Source organism: Petaurus breviceps, unplaced genomic scaffold (assembly GCF_028583685.1).
Source record: "Petaurus breviceps papuanus isolate PSGF00001 unplaced genomic scaffold, PetGlider_PUasm1.0 90434, whole genome shotgun sequence".
NCBI classification, from domain to species: Eukaryota; Metazoa; Chordata; class Mammalia; order Diprotodontia; family Petauridae; genus Petaurus; species Petaurus breviceps.
Window position 1 is genome coordinate 104,352 of NW_027187251.1, and position 27,078 is coordinate 131,429.

At 35.3% G+C, this 27,078-nt stretch overlaps 1 protein-coding gene across 4 annotated transcripts in view; it reads right to left on the reverse strand.

Annotated features, from left to right (window-relative positions):
- RPS6KC1 (ribosomal protein S6 kinase C1) overlaps positions 1-27,078 on the reverse strand; it is a 164,580-nt gene that overhangs the window by 95,070 nt on the left and 42,432 nt on the right. For 3 of the 4 annotated variants that reach the window (XM_069108725.1, XM_069108724.1, XM_069108727.1), the window contains 4 exons: positions 19,518-19,633; positions 16,225-16,318; positions 4,570-4,629; positions 2,200-2,562 (listed from right to left, as the gene is read on the reverse strand). In XM_069108725.1, coding sequence (XP_068964826.1) covers positions 2,200-2,562; positions 4,570-4,629; positions 16,225-16,318; positions 19,518-19,633 — 633 coding nt within the window. Of the gene's footprint in view, positions 1-2,199; positions 2,563-4,569; positions 4,630-15,786; positions 15,842-16,224; positions 16,319-19,517; positions 19,634-27,078 lie in introns of those variants that run through there. The other variant, XM_069108726.1, reaches the window with a different exon arrangement.

Below are 27,078 nucleotides of genomic sequence, written 5' to 3' on the forward strand. Positions count from 1 at the left end.
CATATTTATAAATCACTTCATAAATTAATATAATATCATTTATATAACACTTTAAGGTTTGCAAAGAACTTTATACGTCCTATCTTATTTGATTTCAACACTAAAAAAAGTATCAAATGAAAGTTGAAGACATAAGAGAAACGGACACTGAACAAGACAGTAATGAAACTCAAAGCCAATGAACTGGCTCATGAAAAGGTAAAGAAGAAAGGACTAGGGTGAGAAAGAGATTTACTAATATATTAATACATAATATTGATGCATTTTTTCCACCCATTTTTCTCTTATCATCTCTTTCACAGAAATCTGCATCTCTTAAAAAAAATTTTTTAAAGACTGGAAATAAATTTCCTAATTATAATATTGCTACTTTAAGAAGCTCTCATCACCTCACAAGTGGATTACTGCAATACCCTCCCTTTCTCCAGTCTCTCCCCACTCCAATCCATCCTTCTCTAAGCTGTCAAAGGAATCTTCCTAAAGCACAAGTTTAACCATTTCACTTCCTATTCAATAAACTCAAATAGCTCCCTATTACCTCCAGGATCGAATATAAAATTCTCTGCTTGGCTTTTTAAGACCTTCATGACCTCACCTTATCCTGCTTCTCAAGTCTTTTTACACTTTACTCCCCTCCACATAGGCTACAATTCATCAACACTGGTCTTTTTGCTGATTCTCACACCCATACCTGTAATGCTCTCCCTCATGTCTGCCTTCTGGCTTCAAGACTTAGCTCAAAAGTCACCATCTTGACTTCTCTCTCAGATTACTTAGTATTTATGCTATATCCTTCTGGTATGTATGTTGTGGTTTGTATATTCTCTTTCCCATTAGAGTAAGAGTTCCCTGACAGTGGGGACTGTGTTATCTTCTTTCTTTGTATTTCAAGAATTTAGCACAGTAAGTGGCACCTAGAAAGCATTGAATAAATGTTAATGATAATAAGTGTTTTACTAATCCTAACTATAATTCCATGATATAGCTGAAAACAAGGGTCTCAAAGTAATTCTAACAATGATACTAAACACTGTGTGGACTTAAAAACCACTATGCCATTTTTTCTTTAAAGAAAATTTGAAACAAGGAAAATGATTCTTACCAAAAGGATTATCTTTCATAAAGGCAAAAAAGTAGTGGCAAATTAATTACAGGGTTGTTGCCAGTCAAAAGATTCCTAACACATTTAAAATGAAGTATGAAGGGTGCAGCTAGGTGGCACAGTGAATAGAACACTGGCCCTGCAGTCAGGAGGACCTAAGTTCAAATCTACACTCAGATACTTAACACTTACTAGCTGTGTGACCTTGGGCAAGTCACTTAATCCCAACTGCCCTGCTTTCCTCCCTCCAAAAAAAAAAAAACTGAAGTATGAAAAACATACAGGACAACACAAATAAGAGGATACTATTAAAAAGGTCAGTGGAAAGATAAATCTTTCTGTCTCTGGGACATCTAGTTTGAAATGTCCAATATAAACCTGGTAATATGTAACTGAAGCTTATGGCGGGGGAGAGTTTCAGATGAATTACAGATATAGATGTAGATATGGATACAGAAGTAGATATAGATACAGATATAGATACATAGTATGTGTGTACAGAAGCTGATGAGGTTACCAAGAGGAGAAAAGAATGGGATCTAGCAAAGAACCCTGGGGAAATACCCACAGTTGTGGAGTATAAAATCAATGAGAAAGAAAAGAGATGGATCAGGAGTTCCAAATTTCAGTTTTTTATATAAGCCTGGAGGCAAAGGAAGGGTTGGAACAAGATTGCTCCTGAATCCATATGGTTTTTGCTCAAAAGAAATAACTATGGAAAGACATTGGCCAAGCTGGAAGAAATACTAACATTCCAAAGACAGAATTCTGGTTAAGGAAGACTGACCTATGTTAACTACAACTATCAAAATTAGGAACAAATGTTTCTGATACCAATGAATATGGAAATGTATAACTTCAAAGGTTGTTGTACATAGCATTGAACTGAAAATAAAAAGTATATGTCTGACATATATGGCATCATTTTTAAGTTTTAACCTATATATGTAGAAAAATGATACATGGATATTGTTTACATAAAGAGATTATATATGTATATACATATATTTTAAGTAATGTATATTTATACATAGATACATAATTAAAAACACAGACACTCATACACACAAAATTGCACCAATTAGATGAAACCATACCTTGAACACCTTCCAAGAGCAGATCGACTCCTCTCTTATAAAAACTAGAAGCAGCTTCATAGTCTTCCTCTTCCTCCTTCTTTAAAGCCTGCTTTATTAATTCGCCTGCCTTCTCCAAATAATCTTTTTTGCCAAGCCTGGATTTCAGGCTTCCAGCAAATAGACCACGACTTTCCCGCTCTTCCTCTGTTTTGCTTCTTTCTTTATCAGAAGCAACAGCAGCTAGTGCTAAAGGTTCTGGAGAAAGATTGAGACCAAAAGTTCTACTGGGAGAATTTTGATTGGATGCCATTCCATCATCTAATTCAGCAAGGGAATCCACATCAACAGTCAGAGAGATCAGATCGCTGTCACTGGAGAAACCTAGGCACACGAACAAAAATGGCAGAGAAATATTGATGGTAAGTATGAACTAAAACTATACAACTCTTACTACCTGGCTATTTCTATTATGCTATCTCATACCAGTCAGAAGAGTTAAAACTTTGCTTACCAAAGCCCATCACTAGAAATTAGTTCTAAGACTTCCTAAGTTTCTACCTGTATTTGGCACTCCCTCTTTCTATTGCTGTGGCTAGTCACTGAACTTACTTTGATCAAAATGAAAACAGTTTTAGCAGTAAAATCTATCTTACCCTGAAGCCCTTAAGATCGTATACAAACAGAGAATCATAATTCAGTACACAGGGCTACAATAAACAATATCAGTCCTCAATAAATATATGTAACATGTACTTCACACATATGGTTTTAGATAACCTTACACATTCCACTTTTACTGAGGAAATGTGATCCAATGAACTAAATTAAGGATTGAAAATTGGGAATTTTAATTCTTTGCCTGTCTCCTCCACAACACTGCTATAAAAATTATGTGCATAAATAGCCTGAAACACAAGAAATGCTGCCTGAATATTAAAATAATAAAACCATTTCTCGCAATTGCATAACTGGCTCTATAGTCATATGGAAGGCTTTGTCTCAAATTACAATTCTCATTTGACAGTCAGATTTTATGGAGGTTCAGTTCAGTCATCTACATCAGAAATTAAGCAATAGGGGTAGAAAAATTAAGCGTGGGACCTCCCTCCCTTCTATACGAAATCAAGGGGACCACAGGTAAGGAACACCGAATATACTGTCAGATTTCATTAGTGTGTTAGTTTTTTTCCCCTCTTTCTATCCTTTGAGGCAAAGAATGGCTCACTGGATAGAGATACATTTGGAAATGAAGGTGATAAAGAAAAAGTACATAAGTAAAAATTGTTTCCAAAGTAAAAAATCATCAGGCAAATTGTCTATATCAATATTAAACTTTACCAAGTTTCTCTTATGAAAACAGAGGTCCAGAGATTCCAGAAATAACTAAACCAAACCACATTCCATATTACTTTTGCTAAGATAAATATGTTAAAATACAATAAATTTTTATTTAGAAATAGGAAATGTGTTAAAATAGGATAAGCATCTACTAATATTAAGGCAAATCTGGGCTCTTAGTATAAAGCACTAGGAAAATAAAAGTTATTTATATCTAGCATTCAAAAATAAAAATTAAATTTGAAACCTGCTTAGAATTATAAATGTGGTCTCAATACCTCTATGCATGGATAAATTAATCTAGTTATAGGCAAATTCCCAAGCTATTGCTAGAGGTGGGGGAAAAAGGGATACATTGGGAAGTATAGGTGATGTAAAAATTAAAGCTATAAATTAAAATTGTTTTTAAAAAAAAAGATTTCCAAGACCTGTTTTTAAAAATTCCTAGCAGTAGACAGAGTATTAAACTTCAGAGTTAGAAAGACCTGAGATCAAATCCTGACTCAGACATTTAGCCATGTGACTCTGGGTAAGTTAACCTTCCTCAGTCTCAGTTTTCTCATCTGTAAAATAGGCTTAAAAACAGCACCTATTTCAAAAAGTTGTGAGGATCAAATGAGATAACATATTTAAAACACTACTCAAACCTTAAAGTGCTAAATAAATGCTAACTAATAGTAGTAGTAATAATGATAATAATTCCCATTTCTTAGATAAGAAAACATTCCAGTAAAAGAAATTACTTGTCAAGTATTCTAAAAACCAAGTCAGGACAAACATCAGATAGAATTCTGAATGATTATCATGAGACAGGCAACAATGCCAGCCTCTAGCCTCAAAGGTCTTGCCATGAAATAATTATTATTCAAGAGTTTTCTGGAAAATCTAATTGCAATTGCAAGCAGAAATTTTTATCAGATTTTATATACAAGCTGAACTTAATTTTGCAATATAGAATGTATGCAAAGAAAATGATTGTGGTATTTAGATTTTAAAGAGGATGTCATTGCAAAAAGTCAAATAAAATGTGCTTGTTACAAAAGATCTCACCTCCACCTTCTGATTGGCTGGTAAGTGTCACATCATCAAGACCACTCAAATCTTTTCGAACTAAAAGGCCAGAGGAGAAAAAAATGTTACTGGCATATCTGTGGACTAAAATTATGAACCTCATATCAAGTTGTTTGAAAAAGCCATATTTTTCAATGATTATAAAGGTAAAAACATGTTGCTGACATCTAGATTGAAATTTCAAATGAGTTATCTGCCAAGTCAAAATATCTACATCATGTTCTTAGTTTCAGTTCTTTCACTTATGAGACCATTAAAATGACTATAAAATACCTATCTATAACCTTTTCTCCAAAAGGAATAGTAAAGTAAAAGTAAAAAATAAATAAAAGCAACCAGAATTCCACTGGCCCAACAATCACTTTGTTATAGTATAAGATCTTGGAAGGACCAAAAGAAATCTAGTTTAGTTCAATTTTTTTGGACTCTACACCAATAAATAACTATTTATGATCAAAATTTTATATAAAATCCAAGGAGTTTCTCATCAAAATTGCCCACCTACTACTATACTAAGGAATAGAAGCAACTTTGAGACAGAGGACTTGTTTTTTAAAGCATTTCTACAGATTCGATTTCCTGATGCCAGTGCCATTTTATAACCTGTGGACACAGTTATTGAAAGTAAATGAATACACAATGTTTAGGGGAAAAAAAAACAACAATATTCTGGTTTGCAAAGCAAAATAAAAAAGAAAGGAAATGTTGAGTTAAAGGTCTTCTGTCCACTCTCCGGTGTCTTGTCATTGTTACTATAAGACCATTCATCACATAGCCCTGTTTCATGCTCTGGGTGACTTTCCTTTTGAACATGTACAATAATACTAAAGTGCAATAGGACAAAGTTATGTGTACTCAGTTTCTTGGCTTTTGACCACAAAAATCTAGTGATATAGTCACACTTCCTCTCAATTCTCTAAACTTACTAATTTCATCACTAGCATAGTGATTCAAAACAGATTATTAAATGCCTGAGAATAAAATTCCTTAGGTAAACCACTCCAATAAACTTATGAAAAATACCTTTCACAAACTGGGAGAGTTGGGGAGGGAAGGAACACAGATTGATTACTTGAAGATAGCTTCTTAAAAATCTGCCTAATTTCTAAATAACTAAGTGCTTAAAAGCACTAGGCAAGTAAGAAAAAGGAATATTTTGTGTAGTCAGACTTGGGTAGTTAGATGTAAATATCAAAAAATTAGGCCTGTGTCTATTTAAACACAACACATCAAGCTACACTAGCCAAATCTAATCATAAAACCCTACTACTTTATACCTGGGGCTGAGAAAACCTAACTGTAGAAAGAGTCCAAACTTTACCTCACTTCTACTTCATTCATAGCTTCCCTGACATCCCTCTAGTCTCACTCAAATTCTACCCTCTGTAGGAGGCCTTTCTAGTATCCCTGGTTCTTAATGCCTTCTCTTCTGAGATTTCCTCCTATCTATTCTGGATACATATACATTCTTTATTTTATCTCCCCTATTAGGATGGAAATTCCACGAGAACAGGAACTGTTTTTACATTTCTTTGTAGCCCCAGAGTTTAGCACAATATTAAAATATGTGACACATAGTAAACGCCTAACAAATGCTTTTTGATAGCTTACTTCACATCTATCCTTCCAGTCATACCTGGGTGTCTTGCCATCTGACTTGCTGAGCACATTAAGTCAATGTCCCAATATCTACCTAATTCTCTCTCTCTCTCTCTCTCTCTCTCTCTCTCTCTCTTTCTCTCTCTCTCTCTCCACTTAATACTCTGGGAAGAGGAATCAAAGCAATACTACCCTTGCTTCTGAAAAGTGATCACATTTTGTGGCTACATTCATCATCCCTTTAACTTCCCAGACCAAAACTCCCTTCCCTGAGTACCACTCCTCTGTGTCGTCTCCTCTTTTGGAACATGAGCCCCTTGAGGGCAGGTACTGTCTCACTTTACATTTGTATGCCTAGTGCTTAGCATAATGCCTACCACACAGGTAGTGCTTAGTTAACTTGTTTCATTTATTCATTCATTCATTTATACAGAAGGATAAACTAGTATCCACAAGAGGAAAAGCTAAAAGCATAGGAAAGTATTTATGAAATAGGAAGAAAGAGGGGCAACTAGGTGGTACAGTAGATAGATCACTGGTCCTGAAGTCAGGAGGACCTAAGTTCAAACCTAGCCTCAGACACTGCCTAGCTATGTGACTCTAGGCAAGTCATTTGACCCCAGCTGCCTCCCAAAATACCAAACCAAACCAAAAAAAAAAAAAAAAGGAATAATATTTTGACGGTCTGATATTGGAAGGACATGGAGAATGAGTGATTACAGAAGAACTTGTTTGGGTAGAAAGACATGTTATGCAGTGAGACCCATGAAATACAGTCCAAGACAGAATTATCCAAAGCCAGTAGCTTTTTAAGAGTATACAGAGTAGTTCCTAGCAGAGAAGATTGCTAGTAGCAGTAAAAACTATACTAAGAGTAGAAAAATAGGCATTCACCTTCTATTTTCCTACTCACCTGCTAAATGTCTCTAATTCATTAGGACTGATTCCTAGAGAATATAATTTTACTATTCAACGTGATTTGTATACAAATAGTGCATGGAAGGGGCGATTAGAACCTTTGAAGCAGGAGAACAATTACCAAATAAGATACAGAACAGGCAAATAATGCACTGCTCTAAGCAAAGGCTGAAGAATCACAATGCACATCTCTCAGAATTACAGGATATCACAGGAAAGAAATAACAGGTGCTCAAGGCAGGCAACTGGAATTCAAAGATACAGGTAAGCATCTGAGAACACATACAAAATTCACCATATGTGTACAACACAAACACAATTTACACAAAGCTAAAAACCAATCAGAGGTCAAACCATACTTAAAAAAGAGTCCTCAGCCTTCACCATGAAGAGTAAAGGTACATCTTTCACCATCACCAGAAAGTTAAAAAAAAAAAAAAACAACTAAGGCTTTTTGGAACTGAAACATGGGAAAATGTCAAAGGCCTCTACGAAAATGTTCCGCCTCCAGGTTCAAATCACAAAGATTCAAGTCTCAGGACCATTAGAGGGCCCCAGGTGACTTATGAAAAAAGCCACTGCAGAGATGAGGGATTTTATTTAGCATCCCAGTTCACCTATCTGCCCTCACCTTCAGTGCTTTGAACTCCTCAGAGTAAGGTAGTACTGTGAAATCCATCTAGGAGATCACCTCTAAAGGAAAGGCACCAGCCTAAAAAGGTGAATTGTCATAGTACAGATTTCATACTATAAACTATCAGGAATCTGTATTTGAAGGCCACCTGTCAAAAAGACCAGTTTTCTTTGGAACAACAGGTGGTCTCCTATGATTGACTGTACATAAAATACATGGTAGTATTAGTATTAGCTGATAACCTTCAGGAACTTACCACCTGCTGGGCTCCAACTATTGCCAGAGTCTACCAAGGGGAGTTTCTACTTTTTCCTGTAGTAATGGCTCATGATTCATATACAAAGCAAGAAACCCAGGCAGTAGTTGGATTATCAATAGGATAGAACAATCTTTATAACATTATTTCTTGAAGCATTAAATTCTACATACTATGTATGAGCTTTATCAACTGTAGAAGATATGCAGGTAAATCTAAAAAAAGACCTCTCAAAAAAATGGTTTAAAATGGATGTCTAAGCCTAAAAAATATAACTAGTTAATTTTCTTTCAGCTGATTGTCAACACAATATATGTATAACTAAGAGACATATGTGATTAAGTTGAAATCTGAAAAAAGAAAACTAATACATTTCCTCATGCCTTAAAAATATACTTAAGCTAGTTAGTGGTCTATGCTGCCACCTAGGCTATTCAGAGGAAAAATATAGGAATCAGTCATAACTACTGACATTTATATAGTGTATTGAGGTTTGCAAAGTAATTTATATACATTATCTCGATCTTCACAAAAGTCCTGTGAGATAAGTACTACAGATATTATCTCCATTTTAAAGTAGAGCAACTGAAACCCAGAGAAGTTAAGAAACTCACCCTTGATCTTATTAATAATAAGAACCAAAACTGGGATCCGAAACGGTACTTCTCTGGTCTTTGAGTGCAGCACTATTTCCACAACACCATATTGGTATAGATATGTATGCTAAAGAGAAATGTGAATACAAAAAAAAAAAAAAAAACATCTAATCCACCATATCCATAAGCACTAATAACATTCAAATTTCTTACTAAGAATTGTAGGGATCTTTTAACCTGCCTACTTTTATTTACTCAGCATCATACTCTGCTATTCTCCACTTTACATTTTTCCTCCAGTCAAACAACCCTGTAAACTGTTCCTTGTATACAACACAGTTACTACTGTTCTGTGATTCTCTTTCAAAAAACAAACTTCTCCTTCCCCTCAGCGAGCTATATTTTTTTACTTCAAAACAATACTTAATAGGTTCCATCAATAACTAACTTTGTGACCTTGGAAAAGTCATTTAATATCTTTGAAGCTAGGTTATCTCACAGGTAAAAATAAGAATTGGGAGGGGCGGCCAGGTAGCACAGTGAGTAAGAGCACCGGCTCCAGTGTTGGGATGACCAGGAGATCGAATCCCGGGCTCAGACACTTAGCACCCACCCAGAAACACCTGGCCTTGTAACCTTGAGCTAGTTACTTAACCCCAATTGCTATCCATTACTCCAACATTCACAACACTTATATAAAGGTATAGTTGTGGCAGCCAGAAAAACTAACGAAATCTTGGTCTGCATAAAAAGGGGCATAGCTTTCAGATATAGGGAAGTGATGGTCCCACTTACATTCTACCTTTATCACACCTTATCTAAAACACTGTTTTCAGTTCTGAGTATCACAATTTAAAGAGGAAAATAATAAGGTAGAGAGTGTCCAGTAGGGCAACAAGAATAGTGAAGGGCCTTGAGTCTACATAACATGAGCATTGCAAGAAGAAACTAGTAATGTTTAGCTTGGATTAAAAAAAAGTATATATCAGTGAAGGAGAGGAGAACATAATAGTTGTCTTCAAATATCTAAGTGGCTGTGATGTAGAAAAAAGACTAAACTTGTTCCATTTAGCCCCAGAGGGCAAAATAGCAGGAATAAGAGGTAGAAGTTGCAAAGGAACAAATTTTGCCTCAACGCCAAGAAAAACTTGTTAATAATTAGAGCCAGTCAAAAGTAGAACAGTTTGCTTCTTCCAGTGTTAAGAGTCTCCCTTCTCAAAGGTCTTCAAGAAGAGCCTAAAGATCACCCAGCAGGGATTTTCTGATGGGGATTCCTTCTATGTGTGAGTTAGAATAGAACGCCACTGAAAAACCAAATCTTAAATTCCCTGACTCTGCTATTTCATTACTGAAAACTCTCAATGAGGAAACTGCCTCTTCTAATAAAGACTGGTTTCTGTTCTACAATATATGACTTAAGAGAGCTGCCAGTAACAATAAGAGTTAAATGATGTGTTCACAGTTACATCAGTATGGGTCAGAAGGGAAACTTGAATCCAGGTCTTCCTGCTTCTAAGGTCACACATGTAACCATTTTATCCCCTGCACCATCATTGACATTTATAAAACTATAGATAATCTCATATATCAATAGCTATATATGAGATATATAGATACATAAATATATAATCAGTCAACATTTATATTACTTAGTTTGGAAATGGCTTTACAAATAACATTCTCTAGCCTAACTCACCCCATTCCTATTGTTTGATAACCTACCCAAACACCAAGACCTAATCTTAATACTACATCCTCTACAAATTCTTCCCTGAACTTTAATCAGAAAAGGTTACATTTTCTCTGAATTCTTAAAATACTTTGTCAATATTTCACTTAAGTACTCATCACTTTCTACCTTTAATTTTATTAACTAATTACAATAATGTCTTTGATGAGGCAAAAACCATTCCATTATCTTATCTTTGTACTTCTCTCAGCACCACCACAATCTCCAAAGAATGAAAGTTGAGAATCCTCCCAAAGTCAACAGAAAGCACAGGTAGAAGAAGAATGTGTAAACGTGTGTGTATGTATATATACATGCATATGTGTATACATATACACAGATAACCATCAGAGAGAAATTACAACCAGAACAGAAGATAGATCATGTAAGAGTGAGAGATAATAGATAGCCTGTGTGCTTCGTATGTATCAGTGCACTGTTATGAGATCAAGAAGAAAGTATACAGTATGTTGAGTAGAACTCTGGTGTTTGTTTCACATGATCAAAAATCACTGAAGATGAGAAGGCATTGATAGGTTGCAATATATGGCATTAGATGGAGTTCTCATATTGAAGATAACAGATTCATCTAAATATTTCCTTTAGCATTCAAGTCTTATACATAGTATGAGACAATGAACAACAGAAATTAAAACTAAGAGAAGAATAATTCCAAGTTCTGCAAGTAATTTACCACTGAAAACAGCTAATCAATAGACACTAGAAAAATCCTAGTTGTCAGTTCAAAGTTCTAATAGTGCCACCTAGTGGATATAACAACTAACTCCTAGTATTTACAACTAACTTCTAGTATTTATAAAAAGCTTATTAAAATATTTTGCTATTTTAAAATATTCTTTGAGTAGGTTTGAAATTTCTTTTAACATAGAAATAAATAATTCACATTTTAATCCTACTAAGGAATATTTCTTTGTAAACTAATCAACCAAAGTTTATTACTACCACTTGAAAGCAAGAAAAATAAAGTGGCACTGAAAGAATTTTAAAAGTAAATAGTTTTAATACTAATATGACCAATTTTCAAACCAAAATAATAGTAAAATTTTCCTATTTTCCTATTCATGTCCCTAAAGAGATTTCTAAATAGGAGAGGTATCCATCATAACAGAATGATTTAACTACAGTCCAGCTTGGAGACAGGAAAATATACTACATGATTTAAAGTCCCATCCAGTCCCACAGTTCCACAATTATTGACTAACATGAAAGCTAAAAATACTATCCTTGAAATAAATATCCTCATTTTCAAGGCTAATTCATATGACAGTCTAACAGCTCTTTCCCAATGTGTCAATGGTACTTTGGGAGTTCTTAATCCACAATTTTTGAGCCAAAAGACAGACAGGCTTCTCCGTGCCAGTAGTTACTGAAGTGCATTCACATTTAAGGTATGCTTATTACAACGCTACAAAGGAAAACTGAGTAAGTCCCACTTGTGTAGCAGTTGCAATCATCTATTTTCCCCAGCCTTTGTTTTGATGTATGCACCTGGAAAATGTCCTTTCCAAAAATGCAAAGGAAGTCAAGTAATGTATTGGAGAGAGGAAATGACACAAGTGAACAGATGAGATTATACAGACATCAAAGGCTCTGATAACAAGGTCAGCATGACAATAAAGTAACCTATAACCTTAAAGCAACCAAACAGATGAGGGAAAATGTGTCAAGAAACACTATTCCCATGTCTCATTCTTATCACAGCTGCCTAATTTCCACAAGTCATGCAGGTAACTTTGTAGTTAAATTCAATTCTACAGAAAGGAAAAGGCTGGTAATGAAAATAAGATGACATAACGAATTTATCTTTGAATTGTACCTTTAAAAATATCCTAAATTATGCATTCTTGAACTCTCCAAGTAGTGGGGGTTTTGTTCCAGTATGAAAATGGGGTGAACAGCAACTCCGTATTTTTTTATATGTAAGATTATTTCTACAAGTTGATGGCTATGAAACAACGAATTGGTGTCCCTTAGTGAAAGAATTTCTTATTAAACTGTTAAAACCAACATTTGTCCTAATGCCTAGGTTTATGTCCCAGAAACTAGGCCTACACAGGTTGAGGAGGCCAAGAAAAATCCAAAAGTGTCCCTGTCCTCAAGGAATTTACACTCCATCAAGAGGAAACAACATGAACAAAAATAATTAAGGATAAAATATATACAGAATAAATACAAAGATTTGGGAGATGGCACACTAGAAATTCTGAGGATCAATTCATTTAAGAGCTTTTGCTTTCAAAATGCATTTTTGGCTAAATTAAACAGGAGCTCAGATGTTCAATGAATACTTTTTGATGAAAGAAACTATCAAATATGAGAACCTACTGAAGAAGGGGAAAAGTTCTTTTGTAGTCCATAATTCCTTCCAAATTAATGCTAAAAACATACTCTTAAAAATAGAAAATTATTACTTTGTGTATACACATAAACACACATGTACATGTACACACAGACACAACTTCAACCTGTACTAGTCTGACAAAAACAGGATATGCTAACAAGATAATAAAAAACGATGATACAACAAAGGTCTAAAATGTAAGAGGATTAAATCAGTTAAATAATGAAGAATAAGACCATAAGAAACCTTATATGATTCTCTCCATTGCTAATTGTAAAATAATTTTTAAATGACAAGCACAAACCTATCAATTTCACTAGTGTGTATGCTTTCTTCAGAAAGCTTTCATTTTAAGATAAAATAGTACCTACTGATTTCATCTGTTTTAAAACATGACCACAAATAATGCTCTATTAGCCTCAAGCATCTGTTCTCTGAGCATGACAGAAAGGTGGTCTACTTTCCTTGTATCCTAACTAGGCACTGAGAGTCCCTGAAACAGAACAAGGCATGTTAAGGTTAGCCAGGTATATATTGGCTTATCCCTTTTTGCTCAATCAAAAATATGAAAAATCAAAATCTACCTTCAAAACACCATTTATGACACTTAACCCAGTAGGCATCATTCTGGGAGAATTACAGCTTTCTCTCTAAACCCAAACCACTTCCATTTGGTGCACTCACTCCTTTACCATTCTCTTCCACTGCCTCAAATACCTGTGGGGCTTAGCTAACTTTTCTGTTCTTCTGTTATTGGATGCCCTTTCCCTCAGATTTCTCTGGAATTTGTAGACCTTTGAATATGAGAATAAATCTTTCACTTGCTCACTATGCCAGATAATGTCAGGATATTTAAAAGCCATTTCACATTCTCATGTAACACAGAATTTACAGGCCATCCAACACTTCTATTTGTATTTGTCAACTAAGAATCTTTCAGGAGGATTAATGAGTCAAAATCCAAAAAGGCTATGAATGTTGCAAAGCATTACAGAAATGTATTTAACATCATTTCCAAAGTATTTTTTCATACCTCATGAATCTCAATGCTATTTGAGGGAAGTAAGACTTAGAAATATTTAAACCAAACTATATGTACTGATGGTGAAAAAAATGTCACTTGTGAGGACCATGAGAATTAACAAACCTTTTTCTTTTCTTCTTCAATATTTTGGCCCAATTTTCTCCTTTTCATAATTTATTCCTACACATACATTTCAGTCTTAGAGACACATCCCTAATTCAAGAAAAAACTTTTCATCAATCTCAAGTACAAATATATATCACATGCCTTAGAGTATGCTCCCTAACCTCTTTTCCAAGATGGCTTCTCCCTTCATCAAAGTGAGCTATTGCTACACATTTAAAACACTATTCTCATGGCATTAGAGAAACCTGAAAGACTTTATGAAGCAATGCAAAGTGAAATAAGAACAATTTATAAAATGACAAAATAGTATAAAGACAAACAACTCTGGAAGATTTAAAAACTGTAATCAACACAAGGCCTAACCAGAATTCCAAAGGGCTCATAATGAAACATGTGACCCAAGTCCTAAGAGGTGAAGGGATCAGAGAATAGAAGATTACTTCCAATTTATTCTGCCTATATCTTATTTATACATTTCCATATTGTCTCCCCTACTAGACTTGAGGAAAGAGATTCTGTTTGTCTTTCTTTTTATCACTAGGATTTAGCACAAAGTTTGGCACATAGTAGGTGCTTAATAAATGCTTGCAATTATCTCCCCAGGCAAGGTGTGATCATGTTACTCCAATGTTCAAAAATCTACAGTGGCTCCCTATTACCTTTAGAAGTTAAAATACAAATGAGTGATCCTGGCATTTAAAGTCTTCCAAAATCTGACTCCAACTTGTATGTCCAGACTTATTTCTTCTAGTGCCCCTTCACACACTCTACATTTCTGCCAAACTGACAAACTACATGATATTTTCTAAACTCAGCACTCCCACTCTAATTTCAATATCTCTACACAGGCTATCTCCATATGTGGAAAGCACTTCCTCACCTCCACATCTCAGACTGCTTCACTTCTATTCAAGGCTAACTTACGTGCCACCTACTTGAAAACCTTCACTGATCTGCTGAGTTGCTAGTGCTCTCTCCCTACTCAAATGGCCTTATATTTACTCAGCTATATACATGTCATATCCTCCCCAGTATCGTGTAAGCCCCTTGAGGGCAGGAATCATTCCATTTCTGTCTTTGTATGGCCAGCCCCTTAACGATGTCTTACACAAAGCAGGCAAATAATAACACTTATTGACTCATGCCTGAAAAACAAATTTTAAAAAGGCTCACCACCAAATTGACTACTGTGATAATTTTTTTGGCAACAGCAACTTTTGAACACTTTCTGTTGAGTAACAGAAAAGTTACAAAATATTTCAATGAATAACTAGCTACACTGATCCCACTTCTGATGCATACTCACTATTTAATTTTTCAATGCCCAACACAAGTCTCTCAGTTTGTTAAGTTTCAGAGCAACTGACCATATGCACTGATAGACCCCTCTCCCTACAAAAAAACTTAAAAATATGAAATTATTGCAAGAAGTTTATCTGAAATGATAGTCTACAGACCTAAGAAAAACATTCAAAATGCCGTTTTATATTAGCTTACAGTTATATAGGGCTCTAAGGTTAACAGAGCATTTTCCTCAAAAATATCCTTTTAGGAAGAATACTAACCCTATTTTACAATAAGGTATTAACCTTATTTTACAACTGAGGAAACTGAGGCTCAGAAAAATTAAGTGAATTTTCCAAGGTCACATTGACTAAGACTCAGAAAAAATCCAGTTATTTTTTTTTTAAGCAATCGGGGTTAAGTAACTTGCTCAAGGTTACAAAGCCAGCTATTTTGTGTGGGTGTTAAGTATCTGAGACCAGAACTGATCCCAGGTCTCTCAACGCTGGGGCCGGCACTCTTACTCACTGTGCCACCTGGCTGCCCCTCTCAAATCCAGTTATTCTAACTTTGGTCCAATTATCCAATAGCTTCTCACTTTCAGGATCCTACGGCATACAAAGAAGGGACTCAGGAAGACCTGAGTTCTAATCCAGTCTGAGACTTACCAGCTGTGTGACACTGGGCAAGTCCTTTAACTTCTGTTTGCCTCAGTTTCCTCATCTGTAAAATGGAAATAATAATAGCACCAACCTCCCAGAGTTGTTGCAAAGATCAAATAAGATAATAATCATAAAACTCATAGCACAGTGCCAGGCACATAGTAATCTCTATGTAAATGTTATCTATTATTATTATTATTAGAGAGAACATTTTCTTTTAGACCAGTTGTAAACTTATGATTCTCCAAAGGCTAAAAGAGCAATGCTACATATCACTTAAGGAAAATACTTATGAAAATTAGAAATGGTGAGGCATTTATGACATCAAATACTCTCAAATACCTGGATTCAGCTTCTCTCCAAGGTCAGACACTAGATTTATGCTTATGAATTACAAATTTCTCAAATTAAAACCTCAATATTTCTGAAAAGGCATCTACTAACCTTCAGTACTAGAGTCAGAAAAACTGTCAATGAGGGAATCTGTGTAAGGTTCAGCAGGGCCAATCAATTCAGAACCATCATGAACTTCTCCACCCTGAAAAGAACAGATGATCATTTCTTGTTCCAGGTCATTCAGTTAAATGTAGAATAGAAAATTAGTAACAAATAAATGATGGCTGCCACAGTTATGATACAAGAGAAAAAATACTAAAAGCCTACCAAACAATAAAATTTAGTAAATTTTTTTTAATTCAAAATATGAGGGGCATCTAAGGTGGCACAGTGAATAGAGCACCAGCCCTGGAGTCAGGAGGACCTGATTACAAACACAGCCTTGGACACTTAACACAAAAACTAGCCATGTGACCTTGGGCAAGTCACTTAACCCCAATTGCCCTTAAAAAATTCAAAATATAACAAGTATTTTGTAACAATGTATAGCTTACTTTATGGAAATTATTACTTTAGGATTAACAAGCATGTGAGAGCCAGCTAGGTGGCACAGTGGATAGAATGCCAGGCCTGAAGTTAGGAAGATTCATCTTCCTGAATTCAAATCTGGCCTCAAATACATACAAGCTGTGTGACCCTGGACAAGTACTCACTTAACCCTGTTTGCCTTAGTTCCTCATCTATAAATTGAGCTGAGAAGGAAACAGCAAATCACTCCAGTATCTTTCCCAAGAAAATCCCAAATAGGGTCACAAAGGGTCAGATACAACTGAAATAATTTAACAACCACAAACAAGCACATGAGTAGAAATGGGAAAGGAAAACCTACAACGATATGTATTTATCCATGTAATCAAGCTTGTTGAAAAAAAACTTATCATAACAAATCATCTGTGAGTGCTAATTCTAATCAGTTAAGAACTAATATATTATATTGTTGGTGGTGATATGAATTGTTCCAACAATTCTACAAAGCAATTTGGGATAATTCTAAAATACATATAGAGATATAAACAAAAATGTCCACATCTTTTGACCCAGGGATCCTACTATTAGACATGTACCCTAAATGAATCAAAGATAGAAGGGTCCCATATATAACAAAATATTTATAGCACCATTTTTATAGCAGTAACTAGAAACTAAGTAGATGCCTATAATATGCCACATGGCTAAACAAAGTGATATATACAAAAAGATATTATAGCACCTTATGAAATGATGAATATGAATACTGAAAAAGATGCAATTATACAGACTATCCCAAAAAGTCTTAGTTCTTGTTGTAAGTTATTAGAACGACTTAGGCTATTAAAAACATAAAACTGTGCCCAGACTTTGGAAACTGAAAAAAAAAAATGAATGCTGTGTAATTATGATGGCCAAGCTTGGTCTGAAGAACAGATGAGGAAATGCACTTCCCCCTCCTTTGTTTATACAGTTATGGAAATATGGGTGTAGGGCAATGAACATACAGTCAAACTCAGTTTTTATGTTAGTTTTGCTGAAAAGGATTTTTTTTCCACTCAACTCTTTGACATAGAAGGAGATGGATCACTGGGTAAGAGAGAGGGACGAAATATATTTGGAAATCGTGGTGACAAAAGCAAAAGATATCAATAAAAATGTTTAAGAAATGTACATTATTCACGTTTTTTAAAATATCATCAACTTAGAAGAATTCTTTCCCTTTAGTCAGGCAATAAACATTTATTAAGCACTTATTATGTGGCAGATAGTGCTAAATGCTAGGGATACAAAAGAGGCAGGACAATCCCTACCCTCAAGGAGCTCAAAGTCTAAAGGGTGAGACAAGCAAACAGATATGTAAAAATAAGTTATATACAGGATAAACAGGAAAAAATTAACTGACAGAAAGGACTAGAATTAAGAAGGATTGAGAAAGGCAAAAGATAAGATTCTAGCTGGGATTTAAAGGAACCCAGGGAAGAGGGAAAATGGGAATGAGGAAGGAGATCATTCCAGGAATCTTCCAGTCAAAGAAAATGCCCAGAGTCAATATATGGAATTTCTTATTCATGGAACAGTGATAAGACCAGTGTCACCAGATCAACGATTAAATATCAAGGTGTAAGAAGACTAGAAAGGTAAAAGGTGACTAGGTCATAAACGGCTTTCACACTAAACAGAACATTTTTTATTCTCTACTGACTGAATGACTGAAATAAATAAAAATTACAATACTACCTAAATTTACTTACATTTCTTTGCTTTCAGTATGGCCTCCAATCTTAGACCTATTGTCATTGGATCCCCTGCTGAGGGATATGTCTCTCCCAAGAGGCACCATTCCAATTCTGTATATTTGTGACAAAACTTTGCTTTTTTGGGGGGAAAGGTGGGGAGGGGAGAGATGGGGGAAGAAGAGAAGGGGTTGTGATTTGTTGCTCCAGAGTACAAAAGAGTAGAAATAGAACTTTTTTTAAAGACAGTCACTGGGATAGATTTTTTTTATTTTTAAGAAAGAGAAAAATAGCAAAAAGGCCATAAAAGGAAAGACAGCTTTGAAAATTACTGTTTCATTTTATTATACACTTAAAAAGAAAAGCAAATAGCACATAATAGGGACTACCAGTTTTATGGACAATCTTTTTTCTGTTCTACTACATACATGAAAATGTCCATTCTATTTTGACATTTCTTAAGAATAAAAGCACACACAAAATTAGAAGGGAAAGTGTACTAGAAAAAAAAAACTTTGCATATTGCTTCTTTGATAAAGACAGGATATCCAAGATACATAAAGAACTAATTTAACTATACAAGAGTCATTCACCAATAGATAAATGGTCAACAGATCTAACCAGGCTTTTCTCAAAAGAAGAAAATGAAAGCTTTAAGATCTTCAAAATATAAGCAATGAAATTCAAAAGAAATAGCAATAGGCTTAGGACTTCACCGTTACAGAGACCTTCTGGTAAGAAAGCTCCTTCTAACAAGTCAAGTTGGCTGGGGCAGCCAGGTGGCTCAGTGAGTAAAAAAACCAGCCCCAGTGTTGGGATGACCTGGGGATTGAATCCAGGCTCAGATACTTAGCACCACATCCAGAAATAACTGGCAGTGTAACCTTGAGCAAGTTGCTTAACCCCAATTGCTTAAAAAAAAAAAAGTCAAGTTGGTACATTCTCTGAAACTTATAATCTTAGAGTGTTGCCTAAAGCACTGAGAATGTGAGTATCTTGCCTAAGGCCACATAGCTTGAAAAAAAAAAAGAAAGAAAAACTGAAAACTACAAAGTGTTAGCTTTCAAGTTTTAAAATGCTTTGGATACCACAGAAAGTAATAAAAAGTGTTTAATAAATGCACTATTTATAACAGACCTTAAAAAAATCTTCAAGATGTTTACTAGAATAAAGAGCTGGGATATTGGCAGAGAACTGTAAGAGATCTTCAGCACACTGTCTTCTCTCTTCAATCACTGTTTCATCAAATCGCCCTGAAACAGCAATAAAAATTGTGAGTTTAGAAAGAATGATCAATACTGGTTCATAATAAAAGTTCAGGATAAACATCTCTGTTCAACAGTAGACACAGCAGCAAATTTAATGTTTCCCTGTTTGCTGCGGCTTATAATTCTCTGTGCTTGACTCCAAAACTTAATTCTGGCAGTCACAATAAGAATGAGTGGTATTCACAACAAAAGATGACATGAGGGGTTTTCCTTGATAAGGCAAGAGATAGATATATCCCTTTTTAAAATGCCACTTAGCTGCATTGGCCTTGAACAAATCACTTCACTCTCATGAGTCTCAGTTTCCTTGTTTGTGAAATAAGGATGACAATATCTGTCCTCCTTACCTCACAGAGCTGTTGTGACGATCAAATATGAAAAATGATATGTAAAGTTCTTTGAAAACTTAAAGGTGAAAGGTATTAAAAATAAATGTCAGGGGATGGCTAGGTGGTGCAGTGAATAGAGCACCAGCCCTGGAGTCAGGAGGACCTGAGTTCAAATCCAGCCTCAGACACTTAACACTTACTAGCCATGTGACCTTGGGCAAGTCACTTAACCCCAACTGCCCTCCAAAAAGCTAAATAAATAAATAAATGTCAGTTAGCCTCAATTATCAAAGTAAGTAATATATACATAATAAGATCTGTTGATGCAATAATTCTTATGGTAAGGTAAACAATCAGTCAACAGGTATTAAGCATCTACTATGGGCCAGGCACTGTATTAAACATACAAATATGAAGAATGAAACAATCTCTGCTACAAAGAGATTCTGCTACAAAACAGATCCCCATTCTAATGGGAAGACCATGAACAAGCCATTTAACCTGTTTTCCTCCATTCCCTCATCTATAAACTGGGGATAACAGTAGCACCTACTCCATAGGGTATTATTAGTATTACTATGACTATTTATGATGAGAATTTTGGATAAATTCGTTTACAAAAAATAAATGAGTAGAAACTACACTAACTGCTGGTATTGTAAGAGATCAAATAAAACAAATCTCTAGAAGATTCTTGGTTCTGATGCTAGTTCTTAAACACTAAAACTTGCCAACCCATCATGACTTGCCCTGCCTGCCTAGGGAGAAGAAAAATGTCATTCCATGGCACTCCTTCCATAGCTCTCTAGGCCTGGTCTGATGGCCTGCCTGGGTAAGAAACGTCATTCCATTGAGTTCCCTCCACTAGTAACCTGCCTGAGCCTGATCCCACATGAGTACCACCTCCACCTTCCAGTTTATACACTGTTGCTTAATGCCCTGAGAAGACTCCACCCGGCCTCCAACTGACACCCCCCACCACCCCCACTCCAATCAAATTCTGAGGAATATTGATAACCTACCCGAACTCATTCCTCCTGCCCTATAAGACCCTTCCCACTAAGTGATTCTAAACTCCAGATAGCATTATTCAAACCCAATTCTCTGTCCCTAACTATCCACAACCTTATTTTCCTTCCCCTCAATACAACCCCCACATTTTTTTAAGTTAACAAGACAATAGCCAAATCATTCTAGTGGTAGATAAGGGATAATAGGGGTCATTTAAAATGCTGATCCTTTGATATAATCAAAACTCCACTTAAACAACAGCAACAACATGAGAAATCAAAGGCCTATTAATAGTTGCTTCTCTTATCACTGTTTTAAATTCCCATGTTCAGTACCAATGTGTTTTTTCCTGTTAAGAGATGGAAAAGTACAGGTAAAGTACTAAAAAGGCAAAACAACATTTGTCCCAAGAGAATTTATTGTGTGTTGTTAACAACATTCTATTAAATATTCTGTGTTTGTTTTTAAAGTCATGCAACATTTTTCAAAAGGTTGTAGGAAAAGAAAGGTAAATGCAAATGCTAACCCAGAAGATGTCTCAATTTTTTATTACAATGAGTCTGGAAATATGTCATCTCTATTTCACTCGGAAGCAAACATTAAGGCCTTCCTTATGTTTTCTTCAGTGAGCATAGATAGTAACACTTTAATAATCATAGTTTACCATTATCTTGATGTATAAAACTGTCATAACAACTAGTTGTCAGTGAAAAAACATTATCACCAAGAAAAAGTGGCTTTATTTTTACTTTAAATCAATCAAAGCTTCAAACGCTGATTGTAGCAAAACACCTTTTTGTCCTTAAAATTCCAAAAGGACAGTGCTATTTATGCTAACTTCCTAAGTGGTTTTGTGTGGCCAACAAGATCAACGAATGACCAACAATTCTCACCACACTGCTCACATCAAAACCTAACTACTGTAGTTATTGGCCTGCAGATTTCACTGCAGGAATAAAATATTATGAATGGAATTGCACAAAAAACTACCGAAAAAAAACTACAAAGCAACTTAAATTTAAAATTCAATCTTTCTTTCAATTCATCATTGTGTTATTTTTTCCCCTAAGGTCTAAATTTAATAACATTTTAATTTCTAGTAAAAAAAAAAATCCTCTGAACACAATGGTTCACCTCCCTTATTTAGTCAATAAATTAATCATCAAGCATTTATGAACCTACTATGTGTCAGGCAATGGCATGACTATCCCACTACTGTGAAAAGCAACTTTCTAAGTACCTGCCCTTTCTATTTATAGTCTCTTGCTCTGAATAAAACAACAAAATGGGATCTTTCTGGAAATTATGTACTCATCAATTTGCCTGTTTAGGACATTGAAAACTGCCTAACTGAAAACTGGCACTGAAAATTAACTTATGAGATCTTCTCACTAAATTACTTTTTACAATGATTTTATTATATGTAGAGATATAAAGATATCATTCCTAATGTTTTCCTGTATCTTTCCAATCCTTCCTTCAACCCTGAAAAACAGCTTCTAAGTCTCCCTAAATAATTTTAAAAGCAGGCATCACTATTTCTGGTTTGAATATAAGTCGGTTTATAGAAATAGGGAAAGAACTGGATCTGTGATTTCATTCATGCACAAAAGTCCCAGATGAGGAAACTTCTGCTACCAATGCACCTTCTCTGCAACTCATCACCTTAGGGTAAAATGGCTTGCACACAGATAGTATGTTCTAGACAAAGTACGTGAATGCACATGTCCTGGCTCCAGGGCCAGCTCTATCCATAATACTTCACTGCCTCTCTGCCATGAATGCTGGTTTATGCTCTACTGAAATTAAACACAGCTATAGCAAAACTTCAGTTAAACACAGAGATTTATGTGTTTTAACTAAAAAGGTTAACAAGAAAATAATTTTTGCTTCAAATTTTATTGTTGAAAAACATTCCAAAATGTAAAAGTATAGCTTCTCGTTCTGGTTACAACAGTCTGGTGAACACAATTCAGTACTCCTTTGCTAAATGTTGAGAATGCAATGTTCCTAGGTCATCATGCTAAATGGTAAGGAACAATTGAAGATAGATCCTGAATATGTACAAGTTAAAAGAAAGTAGTTTTTTCATATACTATCCACAGGGTACCCTGGAAGGTTTTCCTCCCCTTTAAGTAAATCTCTGCCTATTGATTTTTTTCTTACATTAATTTTGCTTCTTTCTAATAAAAGTGAGTACCAAAAAATCCAAAATTAATTGAAGATAAGTTCCAATCAAAATATACTGATGAGCATCCATAATAAATCTCTGTATATGCAGCCTGAACTGGGCATAAATATTCAGACATTATACAATATTATTGATAGAGGAAAAAAGGAGAAATGGGGGGAAAGGGATAGAAAAAATCATAAAAGGGTGAATCTGCCTTAAAATTTGGAATAGAGATCAAATTTTAAAAATTGTTTTTGTAGTCTTTAGAAGGTTTTTGAACAGAGAACGTGTCTCATTTTTCCTAACATTCCTAACATTTCCTTGTGCTAGCTCCTCTTCTCTTCCTCTTCTCTAAAAATGTATGTTACTGTGACATTATCACAATCTTTATGACAGTTGTTTTAAAGTGGAGGGAGTAGAAAGGAGGTCTTTTTACAAGGAGCTGCGGAATATGTAGAGTGTGTTCCCGGGAGGTATGAACCTTAACCAGGCTTCTCCTGGGCAAATACTCTTCTTTTGGGAAATACAAAAAACTCACATTCTGATATTTCACTTTAATAATTAGTGTTAATGCTTTGTTTTAGAAAAAGAGAAAGAAAACTGGATAACAAGGTATCACCTTCAAAATTTTAAACCCTACAAATAATAGAAAATATATTTAAAGAAATCTAAAGATTTTCTTTTTAAATTATAAACATAAGACATATCTCAATTAGCAAGAATTCAAGTTCAAAAAAATTATCTTAAATAAGAAGCAAAAACAAAATGAACATGAAGTATAGTACCAGGCTATTATGCATGTGATAGTGCTTTGTACACAGTAAGCATGTGTCCCTTATGGTCTAGAATGAATGCTTTCCATTGTGCTACACAATACATTAGATGAGCTCCTGTTTCCGCTCTTTAGACTTCAATCTCCCTGGTCTCCAAAGTCATCTCAAATAGGTTAGGATCCAAATAAGTTCTGGAAAACCTAGTTGACTGGGAGTGTACCCTTCTCCACATGGCCTGGGAACCACCATAAAAAAAAAAAAGACAATTTCTAAGTAAAAATTCTTTAGTAAATGTAAATATAAGCAGAGATCCTAAAACCAACTATTCACCTAAGCATTCTGGGTTCACTAGGTTCCTCCCTTTCCAATCAATCTTGATCTTACTATCAACCAGTTCAATATTACATAGTCCTCTCTTCTTGAATCTCTTACCCCTTTGTTCTATCAATTCTCACGCTTTGCAAAAACCCAGCCTTGCATTATTCCCACCATATGCCTACTCTGCTCCTACTCACGTGCTGTAAAACAGAACAAGACAAAGTCATATAACCATTCTGACTAAATGCTCTACAAATATATGATATGTAATCTCAACTGGGCCTTCACTGCAACAAGGAAACTTTCTGATTCCATATCACACTCCACAAAGAAGTTATTTCAAACCTTTTCAACTCTCTTCATGCCTTCCATACCAACCCTTTCACCCCATCCTCTAGACTGGGGACCTCACCTCATACATTAGTAAAAAAGCCAACTGCCCCCTGAGATCCCTTTTCTCCCCTTCTCTATATCTTTAAATCCAACGTCATCAGAGCAGCTAGGTGGCGCAGTGAAAAGAGTACCAGCCCTGGAGTCAGGAGGACCTGGGTTCAGATCTGGCCTTAGACACTTAACACAAAAACTAGCCATGTGACCTTGGGCAAGTCACTTAACCCCAATTGCCCTCCAAAAAGCAGGAAAAAAAAATCAACATCATCTCCTACTCTCCTGTACTCATCTCTAATAAAGAGTTGGCCCTTCTCATCAAGACCAAGTCCTCTTTACATTTATTCTCAAACCCCTCTTCCTTTCTCTGGCAGACTGGATCCCCTCTCTGTTTCTACTCTTCAATCTCTCCCTATCTACTGGTTCTTCCCTATTGCCTTTTTGACAGTAGTGATCACTACCTTCTCCTCTCTGGGTTTTTATGAATTGTATCTCTCTTCTTTCTCCCCTTCTCAGTCTGCTTTACTGGATTGGGAATACCATGTCCCCTAACTTTGAGTATCCCCATGGCTCTGTACTGACTCCTTTTCTCTTCCTCTTCTCTAAAATCTCTTAGTGACCTCATTAGCTCCTATAGGTTTAGTTATCATCTCTATACAGACAAAACCCGGATCTATATACTAATGTCCAGCCCTTCTTCTGAGTTCCACCATTATACCAACTACTCCATTTCCAATGGATATCCCATAGGCACCTTAACCCCAACAGTTTCAAAAGAGACTCCATTATCATTCCCCTCAAATCCAATCTCCTTCATATATTCTTTTTTTCCATTGAGAATACCACATCCTTCCATTAACTCTGGTAAATGAACTGAGCCATCTTCAAGTCACCACACATATCCAATACTTCTACAACATACCTCACATTTGTTGCTTCCTCTCTACTCAAAGAGCTACTACCCTATTTAAAGTACTTAGCAACTCTGTGTTTATTTCAAAAGTCACCTAAGCAGTCTTCCTGTCTCCCCAGGCCATCCTTCACACAGCTGCCAAACAGATCTTGTAAAGCACAGGCCTGACCCTGTCACCCCCTTAATAAATTCCAGTGGCTCCTATCATTTCTCTCTGGCACTCAAAGCTCTTCACAACTTACAGAGTTTGAAGAGCATTTAAAGTTCTTCCTACCTTTCCAGCCTTAGTACATATTCCTCTTTTCTATGCATCTACTTCAGTTAGAAAGTCCTTGGCCATCGCATATCACAACAACCTAATATATACAACTTGTCACGCTATATCTGAGACATGCTAAAGTATTAAAATAATCTTGAGAATAAACTTTAAAAAAATCTCAAAGGGGAAAAAATAAGATAAAGACAAACTGAAATAATTGGAGAAATATTAATTGCTCATGAGTAGGCTGAGCTAATATAATAAAAAACGCAATTCTACCTAAATTAATTTACTTACTCAGTGCTATACTAATCAAACTAACAAAGAATTATTTTATAGAGCAAGAAAAAAAAAACAATTCATCTGGAAGAACAAAAGGTCAAGAATATCAGGGGAATCAATGAAAAAAATGTTAAGGAAAGTGACCTAGCAATACTAGATTTCAAACTATATTACAAAGTGGTAATCATCAAAATAATCTGGTACTGGCTAGGAAACAGAGTAGTGGATCAATGGAACAGATTAGGCACACATTTACAGTAGTAAAGGGTTATAGCAATCTAGTTTTTGATGGACCCAAAGACACAACCTTTTGAGGCAAGAATTTATAAGCAGACAAAAACTGCTGGGAAAACTGGGAAGTAGTCTGGCAGAAACTAGGCAAAGACCAACATATCACACTATATATCAAGATAAAATCAAAACAGGTATGTAATTTAAACATAAAGGGTGATATCATAAGCAAATTAGAGAAGGAAAAATACACCTGTCAGATCTATAGATAAGGGAAGACTTTATGACCGAATAAAAGATACAGAGGATCACAGGAGATAGAAATGGATAATTTTAATTACATTAAATTTAAAAGGTTTTCCACAATCAAAACCAATGTTGTCAAAATTAGAAGGAAAACAGGAAACTGGAAAAAATTTGGAACAAGTTTCTCTAATAAAGGCCTCATTCTCAAATGTGTAGAGAACTGAGTTGAATTTATAAAAATAGAAGTCATTCTTCAATTGATAGCGAAGGATATGAACATGCAATTTTCAGAAGAAATCCAATTCACATAAAAAAAATGCTCCAAATCACTATTGATTAGAGAAATGCAAATTAAAATTACTCTGAGGTACTACCTCACACCTATCAGACTGGTTAACCTGACAGAAAAGGAAAATGATGGATGTTCAAGGGGATGTGGAAAAACAGATACACTAATGCATTAGTTGGTGTAACTGTGAACTGGTCTAACCATTCTAAAGAATAATTT